The 23,070-nt window shown below is 33.5% G+C and overlaps 1 protein-coding gene across 2 annotated transcripts in view; it reads right to left on the minus strand.

The window, feature by feature from the left end:
* Nucleotides 1–23,070, minus strand: part of Hap40 (Huntingtin-associated protein 40 kDa) — a 181,678-nt gene that overhangs the window by 21,075 nt on the left and 137,533 nt on the right. For both annotated transcript variants that reach the window (XM_090404771.1, XM_090404780.1), the window contains exons 8-10: nucleotides 15,993–16,074; nucleotides 10,996–11,042; nucleotides 2,014–2,069 (exon numbers count right to left, since the gene is read on the minus strand). In XM_090404771.1, the coding sequence (XP_090260897.1) occupies nucleotides 2,014–2,069; nucleotides 10,996–11,042; nucleotides 15,993–16,074 (185 nt within the window). The remainder of the gene's footprint in view (nucleotides 1–2,013; nucleotides 2,070–10,995; nucleotides 11,043–15,992; nucleotides 16,075–23,070) is intronic.

Raw genomic sequence — 23,070 nt, forward strand, 5'->3', positions numbered from 1 at the left:
AAAAAAATAAATTTAAAAAATCCATTTAGCTAACCAATGTCAGTTACAAATTATCAGCACATTTTTCTGGAAAGGACGTTACTGACTGTGACATTTTAAGTTCTTCACGACTGTAACATTTTAATTAACCTAGTAAAATTTGTCCTCAGAATTGATAGTTTTATTATTAGAAAAAAAAAAGAACACTGTCTGTGTGTGTGTCCCAGATTGGAATGAACTTATGAACAAGTAAGCACACTCATTGCATTAAATATGTCCTAATTTCTTTTTTCATATTGTTTGATTTTTTCTGTCATATTTATTGAATCCTATTTGATATGATCAAAGTTAATATGAAATATGATTTTCTTACTTTAGTGTATGTAGTAAGGGAATATACTGTTTCATAAAATTTTTGTTTTAGTTTAGTATGTGTGTGTGCACACACACTGGGTTGTTAAAATGTTTTTTATTGTAGCTCACAGTCAAAAAAAAGTTTGAAAAACACTGTTTTAAGGCACTTACTTATAACTGCATGAATCCACATCCTCCTCTGGGTCATTTTCTTGCCATCAAGCACCAATTTTGCTAACTTTTTCTCTTCCATTTAAAGTAACCATACAATACTACACTACTTGAGATTAGCTTTGCTTTCACATTTCTGAATGCAGTCATGCCAACTTCATTCCTAATATCTTCATTTTTAATATGATTCTGCCATGCATATCATTCTATTCACTGCTCTAATTTTTCTAACAATATAACTGATATCTCATATCCATGATCTTCATTCTTTGATAACTGTTTTATTTTCAACATTTTAACATTTAACTATGTAAAAGTATACGTATTTCAACTCTGCTCTTAGATCTATAAGCTAAAATTGTTTTGAAAACTATTTCATATACAGCTAGTTTAGTGTCTTTTGACTAATTTCTCTCTATTCCATATAAATTTATTCATTTGACTCCATACCAGCTTTGCTTATTCTGTTTGTTGATTTCATATTCAATTTCCCATCTTCACTAAAAACTGTGCCTAAACAGATGAAACGTTTTACTTGTTCTAAAGGTTCTCCATTCAGGATTCAAGCTAATGTTTTCAACGTTCCTGCCTATTTTCATAAACTGTCTTTTATTGCTGATTTGCATACCAAATGTATAAAGAAAAGAATCTCCAATTCTGATTTTATTTCATCATTATCCTCTCTGATTCTAATTACAGTATTCTTTCCTTCATTTTTTTTCAATTACCTCCAGAATATTTGCATCTTCATGATATTCATTTTCCCTATTCTTAAAAGTCTTCCCATAACTTCTATTTAGTTACTTATAAACATACCCTTATGTTTATAAGTGGCTAAATAGAAGTTATGGGAATCACTCTACTTGAAAGATATAACCACTTATTACTATAGCCTCTACTAGTTTTCCATGTCCACAGGCACAAATAAGTTTCATTGTCCAATTTTGCATTTGAAATTTGTTCCTATCACTCTACTTGAAATTTACTGACATTTAAAAAATTTATTTTTATGTTCAGTGCTAAATGATTACTTTATCATTTCATCTGCAATAATCAAATTATAACTCTAAAAATGTAAAATTGCATGTTTAAATCTATATAAACATACAACTTTAATAACAGAAACAAGAAGATATGAAAAACTAGAATATTATAACAAGTAAAACCGTTAAATTGGCAACTAGTTACCTCAATCCATCTATATAGAAATGGATACTAATTTAATTAAATTGAGAATTAAAAATGATGAGTCGGAGAACGGATTTGTAACAAATGTGTCCTCTCCCACCTAGTTGAATCCATCATGATTCAGCTAAGACCATAAATATGTATACTTTTACATAGTTATATAATAGTTTTAGATAATTCATTATCTACTATCTACTGTGCTTATTATAAGAATGTTATGTACAGCTATAAGTCATACAAAGGAAGAGCTGAATACCAAGCAACAAAGTGAAAAAATGAAACATTACAAATAAGTATCCAAAATATTCATTAGGAACTTACCATAAATCTCTTTGCAATATTTTGAGTGCATCAACATCATTAGACTGGCATGCCATCTAGTTTAGAAAGTTTAAATAGGAAAATGTTTATATCCATAACTTCAAGATACTTTTCATTATTAGCACAGTAACTGATATATGAGATATAACCACTTAATATCTAACTTATATTACAGGCTGGTCTCACATATTATCTGTAATATGTGAGACCAGCTCATCAATAGTGTGACTACTCAAATCAATATCTATTGGAACCTAGCACCTAACGAAAAGAAGAATATCTAGATAATATAAACCTCCAAAGCAATACTAATCAGAAAAGGATTCAGAGATAACTTTAAGAATCAGAATCAGCTGCTTATTTTCCCATCCATATAAAAAGCAGGCTGGAACATACTAGTAAAAGGCATTAACAGAGAACAAGTAGAATTCAGAAAAGGTTTCTCCATTAATAAACATATTCAAGTCATCACCCAGATGCAGAGCATGCAGAATACGTTTGTGTTTTGTTAAACTAAAAAAACTTTCAACACAACAGAACATAACATACTCCAATAGGCACTGCACAAATAATGCACAGAACTTACACCCACTGATGTAATAGAGAAATACCAACTACTTAAATCAGCCTCTTTGAATAACCTATCACTAATAATATACAATGAGAAGTAATCATTTTACCACAACATTTTTAAGCATCCTTTAAAGCACACTAGAAGAATGGAGCTAAAAGGAGAAACATACACTTAAAGTGAAACCTTGTTGGCTGAGTAGTTAGAGTATCTGCTATTCAGCCAAAAGGCTGCGGGTTCAAATCCTGCCATGGGCATGCATGTTTGTACTTGTCTGTGAAAATAACAGTGGTACTGGTCAACAGTAGATGCCGCTGGTGTAGATGATGAAAGTAGTAGTAGTTAGTGAACTGAGTGGTGGAGAGTTGTAGAGTAGGTGCCCTCCCTCGATGAGTCTTTGGACTCCCTGGAGGTGTCATGTAATAATAATTAATAATAATAACCTTCCCAATACTCATGTTTGCTGATAAGAGTTTCCCCCTCCTTCTTTTGCTCTCTCTCTGTAACACAACCCTAGCATAATAAAAATAAAACCCATGATACAACACAAGCTAATGTTACTATAGCAAGCCATAAAACTTCCTTAGACAACTTGTGTGGGTGGGGGGGGGGGGTAAATAAAAATAAAAATTAAAAAAATTCTCTCCTAATGATACATTTAATTTCATAATAAGCATCTACCATAAAATAAGGTGAGTCCTGCTGTTACTTGGGCCAGACTATTAAAATGGACAACAATATTACACAATATGACAAGAGATGATATTGATAAGAAGGAAACTGGAAGCACAACTCTCCTACAATCATACTGAATCTCACCACTGCATGCACAAAAAAAAAAAAATACACATCAGAATAAGAGCAACCCTTTTTGATAACAATATTCTCACATCCCTGACATGGTTCTGTGACATGGATTACAGTAAAAAGATGAAAACCATCTCAGAATATTGTAATGTGCTAGAACTACAATATCAAAATAACATACAATGAAAACCATGAGTATAAAATTCAGAGGCATTAAACAAAAAGTGGAGCAGACACACAGAAGTAAAAAGGCTATAAAAAAAATGGATGTACAGGATAACTAAATAGTAACCTAGAGATATGTCACTAGGATTCTAATGCAGTAATTGCAGAAGGAAATTGCAAAGAAGACAAAAATGGTATGTTGGTACATGAAATAAAATAAAAAAAAAAACAAAGGTAAAAAAATTAGAATTTTGCAAACAAAGAAATCTAGTCATTAATAACACTTTTAGTTGAGTTCATGCAAGAAAACAGATGCACATGGAAAACGCCAGGAGATTTAAAAAAGATACCAAACTGGCTACATAATAAATAAGCAAAGATTTCAAAACCAAGTTAAATTGTAAAAACTTACACAGGAGCAAATGTTGACAGCAATCATAATTTAGTCATGGCTAAGTGTAATCTCAGATTAAAATAGTAAACTAAAACCTCATAAATGAATGTTTATTTTATCATAAACTAAAAATTACAACTATAAAAAATGAATATAGAACTTTTGGAGATGATGAAATCATGCAGAATAAAAATTTCTGGAAAAAACATAGGGATTAAGGACACAAAAGACCAAATAGCACAGAAATGTCTGGACAAAGTAAGAAGGAAACCTAGAAAATCTTTGATAATAAATAAAGAGATAAAAATGATAGAAGAACAAAATAAAATGGTAGGAAAACATCAAGTGGAATGATTTGAGAAAGATGTAAGATTAAGGGACAAAAGAACTATTTCAGAGTGCAGAAGACTGAAGGAAAAGTGGATGCATAAAGATGCCAGGAGACTGAAAATGTGATGAAAAAAAGGAAAAATAGACTGCATATACATAAATAAAGGAAATGCAATACTGTGGGAATATCAGAAGTACTGTGATTAAAGATCAAAATGCAAAATGATAAGTTCTTAAGATCCAAAATATATTATTATTATTATTATTACATGACACCTCCAGGGAGTCCAAAGATTCATTGAGGAAGAGTACCTACTACTACAACTCTGTCTCCACCATCAATTCACCAACTACAACTACAATCATCATCTACACCAATGCTATCTATCACCTACCACCACCACTAGTATTTTCACAATCACAAACATCCATGCCCACGGCAGGAGAGCAGATATGCTAACCACTGAGCCAAGCAGGCCAGCAATGAACCACAACTACACCAATGCAATCTAGTGCCCACCACCACCACCACTAGTGTTTTCACAGACAATCACAAACATCCATGCCCACAGCCGAATTTGAACTTGCATCCTTTTGGCTGGAAAGCGAATACACTAATCACTCAGCCAACCAGGCCGAAAAATGCATTTAAAATATAAAAAAGGAATGAAGAGAGGCTTGGAGAAAATATACAATGGACAGGATTTACATATGAATGTATTAGCCAAGAAAGATGATTCAAGCAAAGATAGAGAACCTAATATTCAATTTCTCTATCTGTGTGGCTAAACAATGGAAAAGCACATGCAGGTCAAGATCATATCAAGATGATATAAGAGCAGAACTGATAAAGGAAATAGGTGACATGATAAAATTTGAATTGTTTGAACTTAAAGTTACAGAAAAGAGGAAACAAACTACAAACACAGTATTGTGATCCTAATACCAAAGAAGGATAATGCTATAGATTGCAAACTTAGAGAAAGGATTGCTTCCTTTGGGAAGCGATTGTTATCCCTAAGGCAAATCACAGAAAAGAAAATGAAGATAGTGAAAGACACATACTTTGGATTCTTTGGATTTGTAGAAGGCATTGTGTGAGCCAAGACTGTAAAAATTGTTTATAAAGGAAAGACATAGCATGAACTGAAGGGGGGGGGGAGAAGAGAAAGAGGCTATATATGACATACTCAGAAAAAACAGATAGATCTGAAAGCTAAAATACAGAGAAGTCAGATGAGAATCCTCATAAATGACTTGTACTCTGAATCAGACATATAGATGACATTGCAGCTATTGCTGATTCAGAAATGGAACTACAAAATGTTTTGAAGATTATGGAGAGAATTTAAAAAAAAAAAAAAAAGACTGTAATACCAGTAAAACCAAAGTCCCAGCTCACAAGTGAAAATCCACTAGTTACTGCTAAGATCTCAGTGAAAAGTGAAACAATACCTCAAGTTTTAAATATTTAGGGAACACGATAACAGAGAATGGTTGAAGCGAAAGAGACATGACTTAGAACGCAATGGCAAAAAAAAAAAAAAAAAACCTTATGGCAAAGGAAGTCTCAACAAAGATGAAATATCTATTCTTCTCCAAAATAAATTTAGAACTTTGAAAAAATATTCATATAAGCACATGTCTAGAGGTATTGTTCATTATGAAAGTAAAGCATAAACCTTCTCATAAAACACTAGTGTCTTATTGATGTCAGTGCATAAGAGTCTTACTAGTGTTTTAAATCCTTACATTCTCTTAGTGTCTCAAAAACACTAAGAGAATGAAGAGAATATTTTACAGTATTTATCTAAACTGAATGGCTGCTGTAACAAATCTAGCATGAAAATCAGAAACTAAGAACACTGGCAGGAACATTAAAAACATCAACTGTATTCTCAATGGAGAACTACCTAAAGAACAAGTAAAATATATTCAGATATTTAGGCATGAATTTTAGTGAAGACATCAAATTAAACATACAAATAAAAATTGAATAAGCAAAGACAATTTTTATTGGGAGCAATGAATAAATTTCCATGAAATAAGAGTAAAATTAAACACAACTACATAGACAATATTCAAATAAATTTTAACTTACAAATCTGAGAGCTGAGTTAAAAACAAAAGATCTGATATTAAGAAGGAACCTGACATTCTTGGCATCCAACATTGACATTCTTTTTCCTTCATTTGGAAAAGACCAAAAAGAAATCCTAGACTAAGTGGATTGGTGCAGTTGGAGTCCCAACATTTAAGACTAATCGTGCACACCCCTGCAGGTGCAATATCAGGAATTTGATGATGATAGAAATTAGGCTCTTCTTTACTGCTGCACATCTTGTAAAGTTAATGTGCCTCTATGAAATTGCAGAAAGGGCTAATCTATGATTTGGGGGGGGGGGTTGGAAATGCTTTGCAGAAAACTAAAAAAATTATACAACAGATTGTACTCTTTCATTTATCCAAATACATTAATACTATTGTATTAATGTATTTGGATATCTTGTGGAAAACACTTCAGACGATACTCAAAATATGATAAGAGATCAGTGCCTCACTAATTAGATCATCTGGCACATATTCTATCATTGCCATGAAATAATGAAATGATAAATAAATTTAGTTTAATCTTTTTTCCAAGTGTAAGCAAACAAAGTTTGTGCCTGAAAATATCTTCAGGACTGAGGTAAGGTGGTGCAACACCAGGCAACCCCGAGCAAAGGTGGACCAAGCTCTCATCACTCCTTGTCTCAGTATCTCCCATAATGCAAAGCACATCTCCTTGCAGACATGTATATACTGCTATGCATTAAGGGAAGGGCCACTACCCAGAACCGGTTTCGACCTTTATTGAGGTCTCATCAGTGGGAAGCAGACCCCAACGTGGAGATACTAAGGCAGAAGCAATAGGAGAGGTCATATTTACCTATACAGTTGTCTCAGTATCTCCCATAATGCAAAGCACATCTCCTTGCAGACATGTATATACTGCTATGCATTAAGGGAAGGGCCACTACCCAGAACCGGTTTCGACCTTTATTGAGGTCTCATCAGTGGGAAGCAGACCCCAACGTGGAGATACTAAGGCAGAAGCAATAGGAGAGGTCATATTTACCTATACAGTTGCCAACAGGCGTACCACCTTATTATTGAATTACTCTGGATTTAGTTGTGTTGCACCTCCTTACCTCAGTCTTGAAGATATTTTCAGATGCAAACTTTGTTTGCTTACACTTGGATAAAGGATTAAAATAAATTTATTATAGTCTAACCAAGTGCAAAATAAACTTCCAACATCTTTCTCTAAATCCAGAGTAATTCAATAACATGGCGGTACACCTGTTGGCAACTTGTATAGATAAATATGACCTCTCCTATTGCTTCTGCCTTAGTATCTCCACGTTTGGGTCTGCCTCCCACTGACGAGACCTCAATAAAGGTTGAAACCGGTCTGGGTAGTGGCCCTTCCCTTAATGCATAGCAGTATACATGTCAGTAAGGAGATGTGCTTTGCATTATGGGAGATACTGAGACAAGGAGTGATGAGAGCTTGGTCCACCTTTGCTCAGAGTTGCCTGGTGTTGCACCACCTTACCTGAAGATATTTTCAGGTGCAAACTTTGTTTGCTTACACTTGGATAAAGAATTAAACTAAATTTATTATAGCCTAACCAAGTGCAAAATAAACTTCCAATGAAATTATAAACTTTCTGCCTCTAGAATGAATAGGAAGTCTTCATTATCATATAAAATTAAATGATTCTGATATAAATAGAAATTTATCTAAATACTAGTTTGAACCACTTAGACTTCACCTTCAGCAGCAAAACTGTTGGCTTCAGGAATAAAAATTTCTTCTTTTAGAAACAGAAACAAAATTCTAGCTTCATATTTTGAAATAAAGAAAGGAAATTGTTATTACTGCAGTAATGACATGATTTTTTCCCAGAGAAATGGACTTTGTGAGCCAAAAGATTAGGATTCCTCTCTGACTCTTTCCAAAATGCATCTTTCTTCCATAATAGTAATGAGAGGCTTTTGATACCTCTTGTATGTGCAGACTTTTAAAAGATAAGTCCAAGATGATGAAAGTAATAAGATACAAGGGCAAACACTGGATATTTATGTTAACTGCCAAAGTAATTACCATGCAACTGGGTATGCAAGGATTTACAGAACACTGCTGTTTTTTGTGCTTATGTAACAGCAGAGCAGCAATGACAGAACATTATGTCAAGAAAATATAACTTTCCTGAAAAGATTTTACATCAGGAAAAAAGAACATAAAAAATACCCCCCCCCCCTTGTTGAAATATTTTCTTAGGGAAAATATTTCTATCACCATTGCATATTAATATAACTAGGTCTCATGAGAAACTTTTGCAGACTCGGTGAACAAACACTGACTTCAATCCCAGTACCTAACTGCAGGATTTCAAAAAATTTCAAAGGCCAAAGAAAGACATATTTGTTGGTCCTAAAATTAGCTAGTTCAAAGATGAATTAAAAAATGTCTCATTAAAATAGAATCGTTCAGAGATGTTGTTGAAGTCTTTGGGTAAAAATGAAAATTATAAAGAATTAAATAATTAGCTTATAACAAAAGAACCACAAAATGTAGGATAGGATTCATTTTCACCTAGACTTCATTTCTGAAAATCCTGGTGGAGAAAAGTGATAAGATATGAACAGTTCATTTGCACATCATAGTAATATTGAGGTAAAAGTCCACCCAGTTAGCCTAGTGACTTTGCGCTTTGCAACCATATGCCTGGGGAAGGAGTGTCCCAGGTTCGATTCCCATCAGCGACGTGAGGAATTTGAGGATCTTCCTCAGGCATAGCCAAGTTAGCCGGTCTTGGGCGCAGGCGGTAGGGTTTTTTCTGCCAGTTTATCTGGTATTTTTCATCCCGCAAGCAGGCAAACTGGCCCAGTGAGCATACGCTTCTACAGTCAAAAATATATAACCCCCCCCCCCCCAAGCAGCAGACCAGGCGACAGGGAGTGGTACTAACAAGAAGTTGCATCTAAGTAACACGTGGACCCTGCATAGGAAGCAGGAATAATGCGTAGTGAAAGAAAGAAGTAATAGTGAGGTAAAAATAGAATGCTAGTATGACAGGAAAGTACTGTCATACTAGCATTCTGTTTATTTCTTCAAAGAGAGTCATGTAAAGTTAAACAAGAAGAAACAAAACACTTATAATAATTTCTAAATGCAACATATTTTTAACATTTTTATTTTAAATTTTATTTTTTTACTTATTGTAAATATAGTCTGAGGAAACACTCCAAAAGTAATGGGCACTGTACTCTTAGAGTGTGTGAGTAGCCTCGAAATGTGTCCATGACAGTTTAGTATACGGTGGCATACGATCAAAGTTGCATTTCTCTTGTGATAACAAGAGAAATGCAACTGCATTGTTAATCAACAAAACTAACTAGCCACCAATTATTATGAAGTTTTTATGGTAACGCAACATTAGATAAGAGTACTATACATCGATGGACACAAAATCAAGAAACAGCAACGACAAAGTTGACATTAATGACACTAAGTGAACAGCCAAAAATATCAACTGTAGATTTCCATTAGCTGAAAATCTGCAAATAAGTGAGAGATCATAAAATAAGCATGAGTCAATGAAGTCATTACAGAATGACTACAATAAAGTGTGGATATCATGTCTATTGAACTAATGAAATGAAAGTGAGACTAAACGTTTGTCACCAATTGCTTCAATGTTACCAAAGGGAATGTACATCACAAAACTGTGACTCGAGGATGAAAGTTGGTTCAATCATTGCAATAAAAAAAAATAAAAATTCAATACATGGAATACTGCAACCCTACTAAATGCAAAATTTTACCATCTACTGGAAATTACAAGGCGACTTTCATTCAAGACAACAAAGGTGTCACTCAGCATGATAATAAGTGAAAGAGACAACAATAGATTTGCAAAGTTATGTGAACACCTTGGGAAACTGGAAACAAAGATTAATCAACGCTTGTGCAAAGCAGTAGCTGTTGCTTTTGCAACATCCTTTCCACAATCTGGCCTTGGCTCCATGTGACTTGGTTATTTCTTGAATTGAAATGAAAATGGTTCTGTAAACAATCCCCTGGGATTTTCCTATGATTTGGAGAAACTTGTTATATACTGAAGAAACGGTACTTGAGAGAGAGAGATTATGTCAGAAAATAGTGTATGAAAATAAAGTAGACTTAACTACTTTTTATTTTCATTTATTTCACAGACATCTCTTTTGGGTGGGGAGTTCTCACGAATGAGGCTTTACTTTTTGGAATGTTATAAAATATTCAAGACTTCAATATTAGCATTTGATATTCATTTCACAAATTTCTTAAAATTTTTTGAAAATTGTATTTCTTTTTATTCTTTTTACTTTTTATGGCTAAACAATTCTTAACAATTCAAACAATTTTTATCACTAAAAAATACAAGTGTATGTTTTGGCATTTGAAACAAAGAACTGTGACATACTGCGAGGAAAGGGATTTTTAAATTTTGCATACAATACATAGAATTCTTGTTAACCAGTATTACAGATATTTTCCAATTTGTTTCTTCTGGACTTCTCAGTGGTAGAGAAAATTATTTATTATTTACAGAAAACAGAAAAAAATAATTATTTAACTATTAATTATTTAAATAAAAGAAAAACTGATAATCAAAAATAAACTCACAACAACTGACTGAAGTAGTAGAAACAAATCTTCTGAAAGAAAATTCACTGAAAAAAAATAAATAAAAATAAATAAATATATATATATATATATATATATATATATATATATATATCATAAATGAAATATCTGTGGATATAATAGATAAATTCTTAATTTACAAAAGGAAAAAAAAAAAAAGATGATTTTAAATATTAGAGATACTATTTTCCTATCATTTTCTAGTATTTTCTTTTCTCTATTATAGTATCATGGCACCATCTCTATTATAACATCATGGTTTTAGTATATCTGCTCTCCAACCAACAGGATGCAGGTTTGAATCCCCACTGTGGACAGACAGGGTCCAACAAATATGCTAACCAGTAGTGAGTGGATTTTGCTAGCTGGCAAGTAGCTGTAGGATGAACAAAATAGAATATTTTTTATTTAATAAAAAATAAATAATTTCTTCAAACAGATTACAGTACTATTAATCATTCAATGGAACTCCTGCTTGCTTATTGAGGATGTCATTAAAATATTGGGTGATCTTGGGCAAGTAAATTTTTTTTGTGGCAAGTAGAGTTTTACATAATTTGTTAACCCTCTAGGCATGGATGTTTGTGATTGTCTTTAAGTGGGAGACCACCACCCAGCTTATTGGAGGTCTAAAGTAGCTTGAAAAAGTACCATATTTAGCCTCTAAAGCAGGGTTTCCAGACTATGTAAAAAAAAAGAAGAAGAAATTCTCTACTAATCTTCAGCAATGTATCTAAATAGCTTGGAAGATATATGAAAGTTTGTATTTTCATTATACACAGTCACTACCTATGCAGACAAAACAAAACATTACATTCATCAGATGAATAATGGTGTTAATATAGATCATCCACATACAAATTTACTTGACAAATTTATGCACACAAACATGCTTGAAAGTGCCTAGTACTACACTTGACTAAGCATTATCACATATACAGCAATGGGATGGCAAATTCAGGTATACATAAATGCATGTGTGGATCCTGATATAAATATACATATCTGAATTGAAATATGTATTCCAGATATAAATAGTTTATTTTTATTCACTATTTATATCTGGGATAACTATTTATAAACAGCAAAAACAATTCCATAGATTTCTACTCTTTTCTAGTAGCAAAAATATCAATATTTCGCCACTTCAATTTCCTAAAACTGACCATGTTCATTGAGCGACTTGACCTTTTCTAATGTCTTCACAAATAACAGGCTTATATCATGAGTGCTAGAGCATCACACCATTGCTCAGGAATAACACATGAGGTTGAAAGTTTTTTCACTTGGTTATACTAAAAATTAAAGATACCAAGAAATTATATTCTTAGTTTCATCCTTTATCTAAGTGTATGCAAGCAAAGGTTTGCATGTGAAGTAGCTTCACAACTGGGCTACTTGTATATAGAGACAAATGACTTCACATCAATTGCCTTAGTATCCCATAATGCAATGCACATATACCAAACCTTTATTGAGGTCTCATCAGTGGAGCTAAACCCAGCAGTCCAAGGTTGAGATAATGCAGAAGTCATTTTTCCCTATACAAGGGGTCAAAAGGTGTCATACCTTATTACTAAACTACTCTGGATTAGAGACAGATGTTGAAAGTTTTTTCACTTGGTTATACTACAAATTAAAGATAACAAGAAATGATATAAGACATGATAGCATATCTGCTCTAGCCAAAAGGCTGCGGTTCGAATCCCACTGTGGGCATGGATGTTTGTGATTGTCAGTGAGAATACTAGTGATGGTGAGCAGTAGATGGCATTAGTGTGGTTGCATTTTCGTTGTAGTTGGGGGATTGAGTGGTAGAGACAGCTGTAGAGTAGGTGCCCCTCTCGATGAGTCTTTGGTCTTTCTTGAGGTGTCACGCAATAATAATAATAAAAAAAAATAATATTCTTGGTTTCATCCTTTATTCAAGTAACAGGCTTATATCACAAGTGCTAGAGCAACATCACTGTCCAGGAATATACACATAAGGTCACATAATGTTCAGAGTTTATTCACTTGGTTATACTATAAATTAAAGATGCCAAGAAATTATATTGCACATTAAGTAACTTCACGACTGGGCTACTTGTATATAGAAGCTAATGACTTTACATCAGTTGCCTTAGTATCCCATAATGCAATGCATACATCCTTACAGACATGTATAATACTATGCATTATGGGAAGGACCACTACCCAGACCACTTTCAACCTTTATTGAGGTATACAGTTTGGAAAATTATGGAGACAACTACCATGTTTGAGTAAAACTTTAGTTTAATATAAACCAAAATCAACACTCAACGTTTCGACCTTCATATCAAGGTCATCTTCTGGAGCATATACACTATATACAGAGAAACAAACTACACTACAATCATGGTTTGCTGTTACTGACCAACTGTTGGTCAGTAACTTTGGCAAACCATGATTGTAGTGCAGCTGATCACCGTGTAAGCCTAAAAGAAAGGTTTATTGAGGTATGTTAAAGTGCAGGGATATCTCTCCAAAAAACTCAAAAGTGATTTACACGACCACTCAACCTCACTGAGTGACTCTAAAGGATCACTACTAAAGTCAGGAGCAATGAGTTTAGTAGTGATCCTTTAGGTTCTGAATCACTCCAGGACAGGAAACTCAGTAGTGGCTCCACTCAGAGAGAAGAAAAACCTGCCATCAAGCAGAGTCTCTCTACTCCCCAGGAAGCAAGCAAATCCCAAGACAAACATTATGAAATGCCATCAATACCAAGATTGAAGTAATGCAGAAGTCATTCTTCCATATTCAAGTAGTCAAAAGATGCCACTCATTATTACTAAACTACTCTGGATTAGAGATAGATAATGAAATTTTTTCACTTGGTTATACTACAAATTAAAGATGCCAAGAAATTATATTCTTGATTTTGTCCTTCATCCAAGTGTAAGCAAACAAAGTTTGTGCATGAAGTAACTTCACAACTGAGCTACTTGTATACAGAGGCTAATGACTTCACATCAGTTGCCTTAGTACCCCATAATGCAACACACATCCTTATGGACAAGTAGCCCAGTCACGAAGTTACTTCATGTGCAAACTTCGTTTGCTTACACTTGGATAAAGGATGAAACGAAGAATAACCAAGTGAAAAAACTTTCAATATCTATCTCTAATCCAGAGTATTTTAGTAATAAGTTTGACACCTTTTGACTGCTTATATATGGAAAAATGATTTCCGAGTTACTTCAACCTTGGTATCACTGCTGGGTCTGGCACCCACTGATGAGACCTCAATAAAGGTTGAAATCAGTCTGAGTAGTGGTCCTTCCCATAATGCATAACATTATACATGTCCATAAGGATATGTGCATTGCATTATGGAATACTAAGGCAACTGATGTGAAGTCATTTGTCTGTGTATACAAATAGCCCAGTCCTGAAGTTACTTCACGCGCAAACTTTGTTTGCTAATACTTGGATAAAGGATGAAACCAAGAATATCATTTCTTGGCATCTTTAATTTATAAGGTCACACGATTCTTCTCATAAAGCTCATCAAAAAAGAAATTTTTTTTATGTTTAGAACTTCAATGATTAATGAATGAAGGAAACTTAATTTTTTTTTCTCCTTGCATAAATAAGACAAAAATTCAAAGCATTTTATTAATGATATTCTAAAACACTCCTCTCGAGTTTCTTACTCTAATACAACAGGGAAAGAATTCCTGCATCTCTAGAAGTAATCATTAATTATTAATGGTATAAAAAAAATAAAGAACACATTAAAATATATTTTAATTTTTCAGAGAGAACCATTTCTAAAAATTCTTAATAATAATCACTACTAATGTTAAAAAACTTTTAATTTTCTTGACCAAAAAGCTCTGGAAAGACTTTTAATGGGATTATATTGATCAAGTGCATATAATAAACAACTAAGTTATACCAACTAGTTTCATCAACTAAGGCTGTTGGCATCTTCAGGGTACATAACTGATGTAAGGCACTAAAAAGTAAAAAACTGTTACAAACTATAATCAACCGATTCTAATTATATTAAACAAAGAACAGAGCACGTACAATACATTCATAGAGCGTGGATGATATCACTTGTTGTTATTTAGGAACGTTCTATAGTTGGCACTATAATGCAGTTCTGGTGAGTTGAAGGATCTGATAAGGGTCTTCCAGATCATGGACAAGATTAGTCCTTGGTTCCACTTAGTATACAGCGGGCAACTGTTGTGGCCTCCTTAAAAATTCAGGAGTGGAAGTCCACCTCCATGTAAGGAATGTAAGGAATTGTGCTTCTATCCCACTCTATTGTATGGTTCATTCTTGAGAAATGAAAACCTAACCCCGATTTTTCTTCTCTGTTATTATTGATGTCAATTATGTGTTCTTTTTGCCTAATTTCAAGGCTCCTTGAAATTAGGCAAATCCTGAATTTTTAAGGAGGCCACAACAGTTGCCCGCTGTATACAAAACCTTAAGAGGAACCAAGGTTAATCTTGTCTGTGATCTGGAAGACCCTTATCAGATCCTTTAACTCACCAGAACTGAATTATAGTGCCAACTATAGAACGTTCCTAAATAACAACAAGTGATATCATCCACGCTCTATGAATGTATTGTACGCGCTCTGTTCTTTGTTTAATATAATTGGAATCGGTTGATTATAGTTTGTAACAGTTTTTTACTTTTTAGCGCCTTACATCAGTTATGTACCCTGAAGATGCCAACAGCCTTAGTTGATGAAACTAGTTGGTATAACTTAGTTGTTTATTATATGCACTTGATCAATATAGTCCCATTAAAAGTCTTTCCAATAATCACTACTTTCTGGTAGGTTTCTGTACTAATATTGAATTTTTTTAAATTAAAATTGGAGCACAAATTCACCTATAATATTAACTCCATCAAACAATAAATCTGGTAAAATGACTTGCTATTATGTCATCATAAAACTGATTTATACATAAAATAATTATATTTACCTGGTGTATCACTCCCTGGTGTCTCCCATGCATATTTTTCCAATGTTTGGGCATGTTCAGCTCGAAGTCTCTGAGGGGCTGGCTAATAATAAAAATTTATGAATTATCAAATACCACTCTCTCCACACCAAATGAATGCAATAAATGTTCATTATCAGGGCTCAAATACAGCTTAAATCTACTAGCTACAAAAAAAATTTTACTTGCCCAAAGTATCAGTCTCCTTTACATAAATATTGTTATAAGTGATGTTTTAAAAAACTAAATGTTATGATAACAAAATAAAGCAATACATTCTTTAATTCTTAATTCTTCACACATTACACTACTATTATACATTATTACACACATAATTATAGAGAAATATCCTTTCTTTTCAATGTGGGTTTTAAATGTATGCCCACTAATACTTACTTCATCAACATGTCTTCCAGTATGTCTTTTCATTCACATGATGAAATACTTTCTGGTATAATGGCTACAACTTCAAGCAGTTTTGAGAGAAATGGAAACCTGTTCTTAATAATTCTTATTACTCATTGTTCTGACATAAAGATATTGTATGTTAAACAATCGTATGTTAAAACAGATGAAGAAAAACTTCATTTGTTTTTCTCACAACTTTGTGAATTCATCACTAATCCACTAAATTTACTGAAACTATTTCTTCATTATCATCAAAATATTTGCTGAAATATTTACCAAAAATCTTAACTTTTTTTTTCTTTCTCCAAATCTTCCGAAACTTCAAGGCCAGATACTCATACTGGCCTCTGAATTAGAAACTTTATTGCAGATGTGCACAAACATCGCTTACACAGCATATAATTTATAACACTTACACGTGCATGCATCACCACATTCTAGGCAACTATTAGAATTATTACATTAAGAATGATGCTAGTCAGTAATCATCAACAGTGTTGATCATGATGGAAAAACAAAGGATCTTTCAGTATTCAATAAAGGGCTGTTTGGCTGGAGTCATGATTTTGAAAACAGTACAGCTGACTGATTTCTCAAAACATGAGATATCCCGGGTGTTTAATTAGTGGAAAAATAGTCGGCATTGCTTGTCTAAGAGATGTATCTCTGGACCTGAGATCGCTGTCATCTGAAAAGCCTTGTGTGGATAAACAGAACTTCCTGTGTGCAGCAATTGACTGAAGCATTTAATGAAGGTTGTTCCTGATCCATATCTCACCGAACTATTGTGCAGAGAATTGAAGAAGATCAGTAATGGTAGTCACATGCCTGTATGGAAACCACTTTCCATACAGGCATGTTCATCTACAGTGTTAAGGAAACACTGTAGATGAACCAGAAAGTTCATCTACAGTGGTGTTAAGAACACCATGGCTGAACTGGAAAACAGTCATGTGGTCCAACAAGTCCCTGTGAACCTTGTTCTGCACCAACGGTAGGCAGAGAGTTTGGCGGGAGCCCCATGAAGCAACGAATCCAGCTTGCCTTGTAAACACAACCCAAGGTTCTGGATGTAGTGTCATGGTCTGGGGCATGTTTTGTTGGTACAGAATGGATCCCCTGATATTGCTGGAAGATTGGGTAGTGTCCTCCAAGGAATATCTTAATACTGTGGCCAATCAAGTCCATCCTACAATGTTGACTTTTTATCCAGAAGGTGACAGTTGTTTCATGGATGATAATGCTACTGTCTGCTACACAAGAATTGTTCAGTGAGCATGACAACGACTTCCACCATCTTTCCTGGCTACCACAAAACCTGGATCTAAACCCCACTGAGAATGTAACATGTTAGAAAAGTAGTTCTGGGAGCAAAGTCCTCTTCTGTCAAATCAATTAAAGGACTGTGCGGTGAATGCCCGGCATGTAGTAGACATAGATGCAATCCAACACTTTGTGGAATCTATGCCAAACTGCATATGTGCTGTAATTTGGGCTAAAGATGGTCCAACACGGTATTAAATAAAGTTTCTAAATCAGTGGCCAGTATATGTATAACTTCATCTATTAGATTTTTGGTTCAATATTGGAATAGCTCTCTGTATGCATTATCTGAATACCATTGTATGTTTTTAATTTTCTTTCTTTAACAAGCCTTTTGATATTACAGCATCATTCCCTTTTCCACTGGTTATTTCATCCAAATGCACTGCCAATCCAGAGTAATTGTTAACCACGCTACTGGCCAAGGTTATCATGGATGCGAAGTGCATATTAAAACTGTAATACCACTGATATTACATTGAAATATATGATGGATACAAAGCATATGAGGATGCGTATTTGATCCATAATAGGGTAAGGTAGTTAACAAGTGCCCTGCTCTATTAGACACCCATCTTTATGAATGTCAATTCTTGAACATAAGGATTTTTGTAACAAGTAACATGGCTGCTAATTTTTCCAATATGTTCCATCTTTTTTGGTGAATTCTGGTAAAAGGTATATAATTTTTACTACTGTTCCAGTTTCAGCAACAAAGAGAAAATCGTCAATTTTCTCAGCAAATTATGTGCAATATAATGTGTTGGTATAAGATCTGGCATGTCTCTAATTTTGTCACTAGCCAATTATTTATTCCCAGCACGTTACCTGTTCCATCTATTCCAATGCCTACTAACCAATTACAAGTTCTTCATAAGCAAACAAATTTTCTGTGTAAAGCAACTTCATGACTAGGCTAACTGTATATAGAAACTGTTGAATTCACATAAATTGCCTCACATCAGTAGTAGTCTAGTTTTCAACATACTTCATATGCAGACTTTGTTTCCTGGTATGAGCTGTGCATTATGGGCTACTGAGGCACAGATAGCTTGCAGAGGAATAACAGTAATAAATGTCTCTTTCAGTTTCCATTTTTATCTATGTATCCCATATAATGGACAAGTTATCTTCATTTGAAATATTTGTAGAAGCATCTAGAGCAAGCCTAACTCTATTGGAGTCTTTGATTTCCTTAACCAATTCTTGTTTAATAACATCAGCAATAGCTGACACATCACTTTGGCACTGGCTAAATTAAATTAACAGCTTAATTTCTTCATAATTACGTAAGATTCTATCTCCTGGTTGGAAATCTTTAATGAATTCATTGGAAATCACTCCTGATCAAATAACTTGATATTTTAAACTAAAAAAAAAAAGTGTAAATTATGCAAAGAAAAGAATATATTTTGAACTAATTTAGAACTAGGCTGAAAATTCACTCTCCACTTGTCTCTGTGGACTGACTGGGGATCTTCACTTGTTTGCTGATAATCCAAAGAACTATAAGTAGCACTGTTGATGTTTATTCCCCTTCAAGAAAATTTGAATAGACTCTTGACTTGGACAAAGGAGTGGGGTTATAGTTTTAATACTAATAAATGCAAGGTGTTGCATTTTGGGCAGAAATATAAGCTGTGTACTATACTGACAGTGCTGTAGTGCAGGAAATGGATGAGATTCAAGATTTGGGAGTGATAGTTGATAGTAGACCGAAGGTTATAGGGCATACTGCAAGTGTTGCAAAGACTGCACATCATAGTGCTCTTATGATAAGAAGTACTCTAACATGTAGGGATAAGGAAATGGTTTTGCCACTGTATAAAGCACTGGTCAGACAACACTTGAACTATTATGCTCAAATTTGGTTACCTGGTTTACAGTGTGATGTGAAAACATTGGAGACAGTCCAGACATGAGCAACTAAGACAATATCAGGACTTTGAAATGTTGGTTATGGAGAGAAAGATTGAAGAAATGTGGATTGGTGGATAGGAGGAAAAGAGGTGATATGATAGAGACATTTAAGTTAGAGAGGATTTTATCAGATTAATCCAGATGGGATTATAAAAAGAGTAGAAGGCAAAAGGGGAAAAACCAGAGGCCATCCCTGGAGGTTATGTAAGAATGTGTGGTGAAGAAGGTGTGAGGAGTAGATTTTTTTTTAGATAAAAAATTGTCAGTGAATGGAACACATTACCAGAATGTGTTGTTAATGAAGAGAATTAAGGATTTTAAGATTTGGTATAATAAATATGTTGTCAGTTAAATGAGTCTCCCACGATGAATCTGCTGACTCCATCGAGGGTGCAATAGTGGTGTGCAAGCAAGTAGCTTTCTGGAGCCCTGTTAATTACTATCCATAGAGTTCTTTAGATGTACACTACATTATGCTCTGTAACTTATCAATATGAAGTCTGTAAAAAATATCACAGCAGTGATTTTGAAAACTGTCATATCATATTCATATTACTCATTTACATAAAACATCACATTTAATCATATATAATGATATCATCAGCATCACTCTGTCCATCTGTAAGGAAATAAAGTACAGGTAACCCTCATATAATGCGGATGTTAGGTTCCATAGAAATGCCACGTTATGTAAATCGCATTACGTGAGACTCAGATCACATAGAAAAAGTAGGGTTATGTTCCGAAATCGTTTTTTTTTTTTTAAATTATATAAACAACAACTACATATCCAACAAAAAATATTTTTATTTAATTCAGGTAATTCATGTAAGTTAAGAAAACATATAAACTATGAAACAAAATACATAGTGTAAACTTATAAAAATATAAATTGTACATAAACTTCATGGCCTATAACGCATAAATGTTTTAGGCAAAATAAAATAAAGTGCATAATTTAATCATCATCACTGTCTCTGAAACGAACATTTCGCAAATGTTCTTTATTTACAAGTGACTGGACATCGTCACCACTTGAAATCTCTTGGACATCATTTGTATAATTCTCATTGCATACTTCAGCTGGTTTAGTTATGAAGAAGTCAGTAATAAGACCTTGCTTACCACTATGATGCAATTTTTTATTAAGTTCATAATACGGAGCTAAACAAATATCCAATTGTCTCATGAAATTTCAGGAGTGCTCCATTGAGTGATCATTATCCATAAAATAACTTTCTTGCTGAGTTCAATCCTTCTGCTAATTTCTTTAAACTGAATTCTTTAACAGATTCATCAGAATCTTTGGCAGAACTTTCCACGCCATTTGGTTCGATGTCATCTGTTAATTGTACTGGTTCCTCCTAATTTAAATCTATTTCCACATCAATTAATTTACTAATTTCGTTTTCAACCATATCGCAAAAGCGCTCTAAGTGGCCATTACTATAAAAATAAAATGTTTACATAAAAAAATGCATTACATATTGTATGTAACTCACCAGAAAATAAACTGCTCAGTTTGAGATTAACACACTTATGACTTTTAATGCGCTTTCCTGGCAGAAAACGAAGACAATTTTCAACAATAAACACTTTATACCGAAATTGACAATAATGCGTGGTAAAGGGTATTTCCCCTAACATAAATTCGCTACTTATAACTTGCTCAATACGGGCAGACACAAATTTAACAACAATAAAAGTTAATTTTTAAGGAGCGCAGTAAAAAAAAATATGAAAAGGTTAGTACAATTTGTAGATCGTGTTTTTATCAAAACCGTGTTGTATAAGTACCGCGTTGAACAAGGGTTACTACAATTTTCAGACTGCATTATATCAAAACAGTTGTATAAGTACCACATTATACGAGGGTTACCTGTATTCTGAGCAGGAGAGATTCTGATGAAATTTGACATTATTATATTCAAAATTTATAAACAGTTTTTAAAGTGAACAGTGTAAAATACCATGACCAAACATTACATAAATCAATTAGTTTAGCAATTGCTAAGAACATTCAACAGTGGTGATAATCATTTGTGTCATTATGAAGCAATGCTAACATTTTCTCTAAGTGCTTATCCTACTTTGCACTTAGCATATTATAAATAAAGCATGATTTGTCTATGTATAACATTGAGCAGTTTTAGTGAAAATAAATATTATTAAATGGACATCTCCATGGATGTCAGAAGAGTCATCACAGAACACTCACGCTAGCTTTTATGCACACACTACCTATCATACCTTTTCTCACCTTAAGGGCAGTCAAGCAATCCATTTCACTCATTCATCACTCTACAAGCAAAAAAAAAAAATTTTAAATTAAAAAATAAATAAAAAAGTAGTTCGCAGACTCACTAAACATGTTCTTACATAATTTCCAGGGGTGAACCCTAGTTCTCTCTCTATTCATCATGTACTGAAAAATTTCTTTTGTGAATCAATCTTATAGATTATAAATCAATCTTATAGCACCCCTTTAATAAGTTTTTATTGTGTTTCCCTCTATAAAAAAAAAAAAAACATTAAAAGATCTGGCATCCAAGTTGGAAGAAACTGTATATCATTTATGTTTACCATGTTTGAATACAATACACTGAAATATGAATTAATTATAAATTACTTAAATAAAAGTATTCATTTTGTTTCATAGCACAATTTGTAGATTACATCTTCTTCTTCTTGATAATAATGATATTTGAAATCTTATATTATAAAACACATTACATTACAAACATTTAATGCAAGTTATGCAGTAGGGATGGGATCTTTGATGGGACCCATGTGGCATGAATAGACAGTAACCTGAAAATACTGCAAAATGGAAGCAGCATTGGTCACCAATGATCTAAGTAGTGTGAATAGACAATCACCTAAAAATACTGCAGCACAGTGTTAAAAATGAAGATATTAAATGGAAACTTGACATTATTGTTATTTAAGAATGTTTGAATAGGGATAATCTTAGATAGTATATTCACTTAAAGAGAATGGGATAAGAATGGTTAGCAAGACAGTGTTTGATGCCAAGTGGTTTGGAAAAATCTCAGAGGATCTAACAAAATCTTGGTGGATTGATACAGTTAGTTGACGTAGTTACTCTAGAAAAGTGAAAGGAAAAAATCTAGCAGTGCTGAAGACCTAAGAATGAAAAACGTAGAAGAAACATAGGAAGGGTATAATAATGTAAACTTAATATGTAGTACTATCACAGTATTCTGCAATTGCAATGTGTGAAAAATACACATACCGGCCACTGAATTAGAAACTTTTATTTTACATATAGGCATGCAACTGCCAGTACCGATCCTCTTCAATTTCCTGCACATAGTTTAGTGAGATATAGGTGAGGAACAGACTTCATTAAATGCTTTGGTCAATTGCTGCACACAGGAAGTTCTGT

Source organism: Typopeltis vanoorti, chromosome 2 (assembly GCF_054136105.1).
Source record: "Typopeltis vanoorti isolate ZY-2024b chromosome 2, IOZ_Tvanoo_1.0, whole genome shotgun sequence".
In the NCBI taxonomy this organism is placed as follows: Eukaryota; Metazoa; Arthropoda; class Arachnida; order Uropygi; family Thelyphonidae; genus Typopeltis; species Typopeltis vanoorti.